General features: G+C 31.5%; 4 protein-coding genes across 7 annotated transcripts in view; 2 read left to right on the plus strand and 2 right to left on the minus strand.

Moving 5' to 3' along the window:
• LOC138867610 (uncharacterized) overlaps positions 1-918 on the plus strand; it is a 5,309-nt gene extending 4,391 nt beyond the window's left edge. For all 3 annotated transcript variants that reach the window (XM_070143978.1, XM_070143977.1, XM_070143976.1), the window contains one exon: positions 1-918. This exon is cut by the window's left edge and continues 1,641 nt beyond it. In XM_070143978.1, the coding sequence (XP_070000079.1) occupies positions 1-268 (268 nt within the window). In that variant the 3' untranslated portion in view covers positions 269-918.
• The window catches only part of Amacr (Alpha-methylacyl-CoA racemase), a 408,326-nt gene that overhangs the window by 138,702 nt on the left and 259,624 nt on the right, over positions 1-10,000 (minus strand). The gene's annotated exons all lie outside the window — the stretch shown is intronic.
• On the minus strand, positions 2,401-9,632 carry LOC138867612 (ras-related protein Rab-18-like). Of its 2 annotated transcripts, XM_070143982.1 has the most exons (6): positions 9,423-9,632; positions 7,286-7,403; positions 6,815-7,006; positions 6,572-6,697; positions 6,176-6,291; positions 2,401-5,185 (listed from the first exon to the last, which is right to left on the minus strand). In XM_070143982.1, exons 1-5 carry the CDS (start codon positions 9,491-9,493, stop codon positions 6,178-6,180), a joined length of 621 nt encoding a protein of 206 aa, XP_070000083.1. In that variant the 5' UTR covers positions 9,494-9,632; the 3' UTR covers positions 2,401-5,185; positions 6,176-6,177. The 2 variants fall into 2 exon arrangements, with proteins under 2 accessions (XP_070000083.1, XP_070000082.1); XM_070143981.1 differs by having other exon boundaries at positions 2,401-6,291; positions 9,423-9,607.
• The window catches only part of LOC138867611 (uncharacterized), a 12,944-nt gene continuing 12,831 nt past the window's right edge, over positions 9,888-10,000 (plus strand). Inside the window, exon 1 of the mRNA XM_070143980.1 lies at positions 9,888-9,971. The gene's annotated coding sequence lies outside the window, so the exon portion shown is untranslated. The remainder of the gene's footprint in view (positions 9,972-10,000) is intronic.

Genomic DNA, 10,000 nt, shown 5'->3' on the forward strand with positions numbered 1-10,000 from the left:
GAAAATGGTAACTCATTACATGCTGAAAATGTTATTTCATGGTAATACAGTATGTGAGTTGACTGAAGGTTTAGAAGTTATTGATCCCATAGAAATCTTGGAAAGACTAATTGCTGAAGTTAGGTTAGGAAAGCCTGATCACATTCATCATGCAATTGCTATCCTTCAGGTAATGAAAAAGGCTGTAAAGACACTAGAATCATGTCCAACCAAAGAAATTTGTGATCAGTGTGATGTGATAATGAGTTTACTTGACTGTGTACCCTAAAGTTTATCTTTCTTATTCATGGAATATACTGTTATGTGCAATCTGTATTTTGAAAGTCATATGAAGTTAAAACATAAAGTATTCATATAAATATTTAGCTGAAGTAATCTACAGACTGTTGGACAAATAGAAAAAGAGTAAAATAAAAGTATGAAGTTTGCTTTTGAAATATATTTGATTTCAGATGTGTTTGCTTTTGTTGGGATTTTTCAGATGATTTGAATTTGTAGCTTTTGTGAATGTCAGAGTTTTTTGCTTTCATGTTTAAAAATGAACTGCTCAGGTGTGAAAAGGAGTATTGTAGGACCTTTCATAACGAAAGGGGCTTCATCACAGGCAGTATTTAGTGCCTAATTACAATAGTAATAAGGCAATTACTCCATTAACAAGTAGAGACCTGCTTTATTCCAAATTGAGGTATAGAGACACATGTAGGCATGAGTTTGAGCACATGGTCTAATACATGCATGTTCTTATGCATATTTACAAATGCAATATATTTAGACATATATACCTGTGTGCATATATAGGCACATACTCATGTATGCATGTATGTGCTTGTCACATATATATTTATATAATATGTAATACTGAAATGAAATGACAATAAAGTGAAACATTTAATAAGAGAGCTATAATAAGCTGTAAGCGTATACCAAAAAAGAGGATAAATTGAACAGAATGAGAGAAAAGGAGTTTGTCGATCAGTGACAGCATGTGAGATTGAGTGTTTATGAACCTAATATTGACATTGACACTACCATTGACATCTGTGTAATTTACTGAAAAGCCCATATTGAGATATGAAAAGCATTGTTATTTAGTATCTTTATTACCATATATATAATAACATGTTGGATCTGGGTACCTTACTGCACGCATGGACCAAAACCCTGGCATTAGGCTTCCTTCAGTGGTGACTCTCCTGGGTGTTTGGCATGTAGGTTTAGCCCTCATGAACAATCTTGTGCAGTAACAAGACTTCAAGACTTCCTGTTACCTTCTCATTGGCCAAATTTTTTTCATTTACATATATAGCATTATACATACATGTGCGTGTGTGCGTGTGTGTGTGCGTGCGTGTGCGTGTGCGTGTGAGTGTGCGTGTGAGTGTGCGTGTTAATGTATGTATGTATGTGCATGCATGGATGCATGTATATGTGTACATGCATATATATGTGTAATATATATATAGTATATATATATATATATATATATATATATATATATATATATATATAGTATATATAGTATATAGTATATAGTATGTATATATATATATATATATATATATATATATATATATATATATATAGTATATATATATATAGTATATAGTATGTATATATATATATATATATATATATATATATATATATATATATATATATATATATATATATATAATATGTATAATATATATAATATATATAATATATATAATATATATATATATATATATATATAATATATATATATATAATATATATATGTATATATATATATATATATATATATATATATATATATATATATAATAAATATAATCATGTATGTATGTATGTATATATGTATAATTATATAATTATTAGAATACAAAAATATATACTTGTATTGAATTATGCTGTCTTAACCCATACCATGGAAAAAAAATCCATATGTAATTTCTTGGGACAGTTCATTTTAACATCTAGGTATCAAAAGCTTTAAAAACAAAAATTACTAATGTAATATGCATATGTTTTTTCTGTGATGACATACACATTTTAATTTATTGGCAATCTTTAATTGTTATTGAAATATTTTATAAAAGATGATAATAATGATTATACCTGCTATGTAGGTTTTTCAGTGTCTTTTCTTGATTTTCACTTTTTGTATGGCTTATTACAGAGGGGAAACATATGAACATTGTTTTGCTGTCTTACTAAATTAGAAAGAAGAAATAAAGAAAGTGTTTCATTAGCTGTTTTAATTACCTTAGTGGGAGAAAAGAAATGAAGGGGAAAATTATGAAAAGAAAAAAAAAAAATCCGAAACTTGAGAGTTGATCATACTCTTCAGATTTAAATCAACATAAATTATGCAGTCTGTGAATCAAATATGCTCTTGGTTTAGAAAGAAAAAGAAGACACTTTTTGTTGTTTATTGGAAACATTACATTAAAGTTTATACCTTGCTTCATTCTATACTATGTACATTAATGATTTTCTAGTATACACAAGCTTAATTCAAGTATAAAATATTCTGTGCATTTCTTATCTACACTAAAGGATGTTAATATAGCCCCATTTTAAAAATGCTTTTAAAGTATAGTAATTGCTGATGTTAACCTAACTGTGAAAGTTAAGGCAAGGTTTGGTAAATACATTTCAATATTGGTTTTGACTGACAATAGAGTTGAAAAGCACAGTTATATCATCTATAATTATGTTTCTTAACCATTTTTAAAGTTCTGTTAATCTCAAGATAATTCTAGAGTAACACAAGTATATTTAAATTTTCCAACAAAAGATAACATAAGGCAAAAACCAAAGGTGGGGGATGGTTATGGGGGAACTTCAATACATAGAGATTACCTGCAGTGATAGTTATATGGGAATATGTATGGTGCACAGAAAAAAAACACATAGGAGTTTTTTATGCAGTGACATTGCAGTTAAAAATATTTGGCAACCTTGGTTCCATGCTAATATTTTAAACAGATGTGTGTGTACGCAGGCATGAGCACGAACACACTCATTCTCTGTCTCTGTCTGTCTTGTCTGTCTGTCTCTCTCTCTCTCTCTCTCTCTCTCTCTCTCTCTCTCTCACACATTCACAAATGTACACACTCACACATATGAATACTTCTAAATAATTAATATTCACTTATATAGTAAGATATAAAAAAATGATGAGGAACAATATATTTATTTAACCTTAGCTATACTGTCAGTACATATAAATCATTAGTCATCTGAATGCATATTGGAGTTTCATTACTTTGAACAGCAAAAGTCATAATACAACTTAAAATTATACAAGAAAGAGTTGTTACAGCATTGAAAGACATCTATTTGCCTATTGCATGACTGCACACAATATGAAAAATACACAAGTTAATTATTTTCCCGAAATATTTTTATTTGTAAAACCATAGTCTCTCTCTTGGATATTAGTGCAAGACAACACACTATACTAAAACAGAATCAGTTATTTCCTTGATTTTTTCTAATTTCTGTTGTTTCTCTTGATTTGTATTGTGGGCATTTTGTTCACCAAATTCAAATAAAGTGTAAGTGCAAATTTTGAGCCAACTGTAAAAAATATGACAATATCACCAAATTAAAATAAAGTGCAAGTGCAAATTTTGAGCCAACTGTAAAAAATATGACAATATCGTAATAACTGCCTTGCATTTCCAGTTAAAATTACCAGAGAGTAGAAAATTAATTAAGCCTTCTCCCCCTAGACTTTATCATTGAAGTTTTTTATATGCTTTGTTTGACTTTTTTTGAGTTTCAATATTTATCTTAGGGGTATTACAACTATTAGATCGATTTATCCTTTAAAGTAGTGAAAGACAATGATTTGGATTCTTTATGAGAAAAAAATCCCAACCTCCTCTTACTTAACCACCAGCATATTTGTTTTAGCTTAGTAAGTGCCAGCAGAAAGGTAATGCATAGAACCTCTGGGACATGTGCAAAAAAAGAGCAATGTTAATGCATACAACTAAGAATACATTTGACATCCAAGTATTCACATGGGGCTAACTCACATCTCATGTTTGGGCAACAATCAACTATGACCCATGCAAGAAAGAGCTAGCAATGAATCTATAAAGTATTGAAGTGTGTGGTATATTGTGATGTGCTCACGTGCTTTATTCTAAATTATAATTACATCTCACAACTGTCTAAAGTGCTGGTGTGAGGTGGAAAAAATCAGAGGAACAATAAGCTAAATTATGAATGTTTGGTTATGTATATTTTTAAAATCAAAATTGACTTTGTTTTCCAAATGTAATGAAAGAAACTGTTCTTTAACACATATATCTTTAATAATAATTACCTTCTGGGTACAAAAGAAAATTATACATAATAATGTATTCACCTTGCAAGCAATATACAGTATATGCATAAAACTTTAGTATCTGCATTTGGTCTTGTTAAAAAAAAAGAAAAAAAAAAAAAGTTAGTCTTATCAATTTAATAAGCACCATATGATTACAAATTGCTTCTATTTTCCTCATGGCACCCTTATAATCTGTTATAAAAGTGATTTGCATGAATTTTCTTCTGGATAGATTATTTTAGCAATTAATGAAAGCTTTAACTGTTACATAAATTAATGTTAGTATATAAAAGAAAGAGAAAAAATCCTATTGCATGTGGTAAACAGAATGAAAAAATACCTTTTAAGAATAAAGCTCATAACATTTGTCCTTATATCATAACTTATCTTATCATTTTTTTTTTTTTTACCTTTTCAGAAATAATTGTGTGAAAACACATGCTGAAAGACCTTAGCTTACAGAGGAAACACACTTTAACAAAACCTAATGACTTTTAAGAATTAACACATCTGTGCACATTTTTTTCTACATTCTTATTCATAACTGGCTTCAAAAAAAGTGAACCCTACCACTAAGGAGTAAACAAATTATCCCATGTTCTGCAAATGTCTATTCACTACTTAATTTGATTCTTCCTTCCATTCACTAGCACATACATAAAATTAATCTGTTAACTAGTAAATCAGCAAACTCTCATTACAGCAAGACATCAAGCAGAACAGGACTGAATGACTACTAACAGTAAAGCGTATAAAAGCTAATCACAATATTTTTCCTTAAAGGGGTATCCTGTCAGCTTCACTGGTCTTTCTGCTGCAAGAGGTCATATTAAGTGACCACCTGTCCAGGCACCTAAGCTGGGAATTAGAAAGCTCAGGTTAAGAAAAGTTCTCATATTATCACCTTCGTAAGGCATGCAGTAAATGCTGAATTCACTTATTACTCAGTTTATGATAAGGTTGAGCACAACCTTACTTTGCACCAAGCAATCACTGCAATAAAGTTAAAATTTGCCTTTACACTTGCAAAATGTAATAATGATATTACTGGCCTTTACATCTGTAATATATCAATCAAATTAACTAATTCAGTTTGATGAACCACTCCATAATTTTGTTTTTCTTTTCTTTTTAATAATACATATTCATGGAGGCTTGTTTGTAGTCCTAATAAATATAAATGGGCCCATAAGAAAGACACATTATATTTGATACATATTTCAACCTATTTCAATATAAACAAACTATAATCCTTTCATGTAGTTTCTAAAGACTGAGTTTGTTAAAAGTCTCTTAAAATATGTTACAATAATAATGGTAATAATACTAGTAATAATAACAATAATGATGATAATACTAATAATAAAAACAATGACAGCAGAGGAAGTTACATTTATAACCATATAAAATAATCATAGTAATAATGTATATAATTTTGATAATAACAATAATGCTAATTATAATTTCAATGTTTAAAATAGAATAGTAAAAAGTAATAAAATAATAATAACAATACTACTAATAATAAACAAAAAAATTCTTAGAGTATTCCGAGAAATGTACAGTGTAAAGTACATCATGTACTACATATCAGACAAGAAGAGAACAGTAGCCTATGAATATCTAAGACATTTTCATACAACTGTTTGTAGAGAGAGAGTCTGTTTGTACAAAAACTAACATATGAAGTGCATTATATATAGAAGAAAACAAAAGCTTAGGGTTAAAAGGAAGAGTAAAAAAATAATAGTAATTACATAATATAAATAAGTTACAGTAGGAAAAAATAAGGAAGTAATTTGTAATCCACATAAACAGTATCCTATATATATATAAAAAAATCATTACTTTTAAAGAACTGAACAATATCCGCAGTAGGAGTCTTCGTTATGATTCTGATGTGTGACGTTGAAACTACCCTGAGATCTCTGGTCCATCTCCCACAGGCCTGGTGTCTGAATAATCTGGTGAAGAGAAATATAAGAAGCTATTATAATGAGAAGATCCACATCTACTAACAGTGAGGCCCACCCTAAAGATAACTATATTCCCAGAAAAGCAGACCAACAGAAATTATATGATTTCTATATCTGCAGCTATTAAAAATTTGTGGATACCTTATTTTTCAAAGCTTGTTCATTCTTTTAACTCCAACGGGTTTAAATCCGGAAGTCTGATATTTTAAAGGAAGTTCATATACGACAATAAAACTAAGCATTAGAATAGTTCAATATTTCAACAAACCTTCTGAACTAGTTCTTCAAAGGCACACTGCACACCATCCTTTGTTTTGGCGGAGGCTTCAATAAAGAGCATTGCATGACGTCGGGCAAACTTGAGGCCTTCTTCTCTGCTAACTTCAACCTTCTCCTGAAAATTTTATTTAAGGAAATTTAGTAAAACATACACATACTTTAGTACAATGTACCTGATCTATGTAAAAATGAGCTCTGAATATCAAAATCCCATTCACATTAATTTCATTACCTTGTCAATCTTGTTGCCCACAAGCATCTTCACAATTTCTGTCTTGGTTGAGTAAGTGTCAAGTTCGTTGAGCCACATATCTAACTTGGTAAAGGAGTTCCTATTGGTAACATCATACACTAGGATAACACCCTGAGCTCCTCGATAGTAGCTGGGTGTTAAAGTTCTAAACCTTTCTTGACCTGCTGTGTCCTGTTAGGTGGGGTAGCAGAAGTATATTGTCATAAGTATGTTATAATACATTACATCATATTTCAAGTGAGACTATATTATTGATCCATACAATCATAAAATAATATGAAGTCTTATTACACAGTATCCCTAATGACATGCATTTCAATAACCTTAAATGACATGTATTTGACAAATAAACATTCATAAGCAATTTACATAATCTGATATTAAGAAACTTTATTGGATCTTTTCAAATAACTGAATAACGTTCCATTTATTTTGATTTCATAAACTTACCCATATAGCTAATTTTGTTACATTTCCATCTACACTGATTGTCTTAACCTTAAAGTCAACACCAATGGTCGCACTTTGCTCTGGGTCAAAAGTGTCGTCTGTGAACCGAAGTAATAAGCTGAAACAAAAAAAAAAACATTTTAATATGAATAATTTAAATAAAATCTAAAAAACTCTTACATCACTATGAGGAAAACTTATATAACACACACACACACACACACACACACACACACACACACACACACACACACACACACACACACACACACACACACACACACACACACACACACACACAGAGTAGATATATAGATAGATATATTTTCTTTATATATGTATGTATGTTTATATGTAAATACATAAATAAACAAATAACAGTTTGAACAGAGAAGTGAGGTATGTGAGAGCAGGTGCGACAATAGAGGGGCTAAAGATGGCATATTCATGTAGCTGTAGATCAACATGCTGTGACTCACTTGGCCATCCTACATGGCACAGTGATTCAGAATGATGGTGGGACGAGAAAAGCTGGTAAGCATTATTGAACAAATGTCATCATTTGTTCAAGACTGAACATTGATACCAGCCGCAAATGATAACACTAGGCCAAGCCAGGATCTGCAGAGCCTAGGTATGGATGAAGGTAGGCTGATGAATATACTTAAGTGCAGCATCGACAAATACAAGATCAAGACATGGAGCAGGCCTATTGAACATGGGGATGCTTGGTGGAAGAACACCTTAAAAGTGGCAATATGAAGAACACAGTGCAGTGGATTATGTTACTGTGCATGAAGTTGGTAAAGTGTCTTGGAGTGGTCTGCACTAAGCATTAAGAAAGTTTTAAAAGTAGTGGGAAAATAGGCAACACATAAAGTGAAGATGTGGAACAGAAACAAAGTGAGAATGCCCTGAAATTCTTTAGAAGAGTATAAAATGAGGTGTCAAAGTAATTTTCTGGCTTAGTTGCTCTTGTTCAAAAACAAGTTTGTGAGAAAAGTCTTAACAGGCATTACTATTTACTGATAAGAGAAGTGTATGCAAGTTACAAAGAATATGTCACCTGCACGCAATACCAGTACTGAAGCTAGTAACCAATACGAAATGTGGAGGGGCTAAGTGCCAGCCCAGTGTGGAACCAGGGGAATGAAGGAAGGCCCAGGAGAACCGAGCATATACTGGGTTATTTACAAGACGACAAGTAATATTCATAAAATCATGATAAGTGTGTATGTTGATACAGATACATTTTGCTGAACAGAGAAAAAATACATATGAATATTAAATCTAAAAATATAAATTACATATATTTCAATGTCCTTTTTTTTTCATCATCTTTTATCATTCAATCTATTTTCATTAGTATGACAATTCTTTTATATTGGAAATTCCTCTCCTGTTTATTTACTATAACAAACATCATTAAAGTATGTTTATAATCTGGAGGGAGGAGGGGGCGTGTAGCCTATCACATACAAGGTCAATGACTTGTGATACGTTAATTTGAACAGAGAGATGATGGATGCAAAAGCAGTTGTAACAGGAGAGGGGCGGCTGGGCTGATAATTGCATATTCATGCGGAGGTGTTCCTTAACCCATTGGATCCAGAGGGTTGTCTGCAATCTCATGAGCCAAATTACAGGCCTTAGGCTTATGCGAGCAGACACCATTACTGAATCTGGGTTATGCAATATTACTAGAGGATATATGAAGCAACTATAACAAAAGGGAAAATAGGTGATATAATTCACATATGTACAAAATGAAAAGCATTCCACAAACCCAACAGTTTGTATTTCGTTAATTTTTTTCCCCTTAATTTGACATATATATGAAATCTATAAAAAAAACAACAAAAAACAGGAATACATAAAAAGGGGAGAAAGGGGCACACAGAACAAAGACAGACAGACAATCAATGTGTGGGAGTTAGCCACCTCGGAACCTTAGATTTCTTCCGTAAATCACCTTTTCACCCCCAAAATAAACCTGAGGATGTGCCATTCTCAACGGAATCTGCGAGAGGACACTACGTACATAGCAGAGAAAACAAAGAAAAATAAATAATATGAACTGCTACCCCAAAAAAACAATAATTTTTGCGTCACACTCAAGATTCTTCTTATTTCTCACCTGGATTTCCCTACGCCGCTTTCTCCTATGATGAGGATCTTGAGGGTGGTGAGAATATCCACATCGGCCATCCTTAAATCCTAAAAACTGAAGGAAGACAGGAGAAAAGGCGATTAAAGTCGTAATAAATAAGGATTCCCAGAGTCGCACTTTGACCACTTTGGTCTCTGTCAACACTTTGTTTTAATATCGCTGTCTTTGAGATGTTTGCTAAGATTGTTTACCATAAATGACTCTGATATTTTTATGTCTATTTTGGAATATCTAGAAAAAGGAATTGTGTTGTTTAAGACCTTTAATAAGTATGTTGATAGTTTAGCAACAGATAGTTCAAATACCAATCTCGAATAGTTTTTTATTATTTTGAAAGAAATCAAAGCATAACCCAATAATAATCTTCATCGAACAACCTTCAAGTCAAAAGGGCCATCCAATAACACCAAAGAGCTAAAAAGGGGAGAACAAGACAAAAATAAGTAAATCGTAATTCGTGTGAGTCGGGTAGTCGAAGGCTTTGTCATGATTCAGGATCACGAAGGAGAGGAAAGGGTAAGAAATCGACTCATATCTCCCTATTT

This window comes from Penaeus vannamei, chromosome 31 (genome assembly GCF_042767895.1).
Source record: "Penaeus vannamei isolate JL-2024 chromosome 31, ASM4276789v1, whole genome shotgun sequence".
In the NCBI taxonomy this organism is placed as follows: domain Eukaryota; kingdom Metazoa; phylum Arthropoda; class Malacostraca; order Decapoda; family Penaeidae; genus Penaeus; species Penaeus vannamei.

Bases quoted from the DNA above. Each gene is read 5' to 3' on its own strand.
- LOC138867612 (XM_070143982.1), bottom strand. From the start codon at position 9,493: ATGGCCGATGTGGATATTCTCACCACCCTCAAGATCCTCATCATAGGA. The intron at 7,007-7,285 runs GTAAGTTTATGA...CCCACCTAACAG, and splicing joins TAACAAAATTAGCTATATGG to GACACAGCAGGTCAAGAAAG. The intron at 6,292-6,571 runs GTTTGTTGAAAT...TCTCTTCACCAG, and splicing joins TTGAAGAACTAGTTCAGAAG to ATTATTCAGACACCAGGCCT.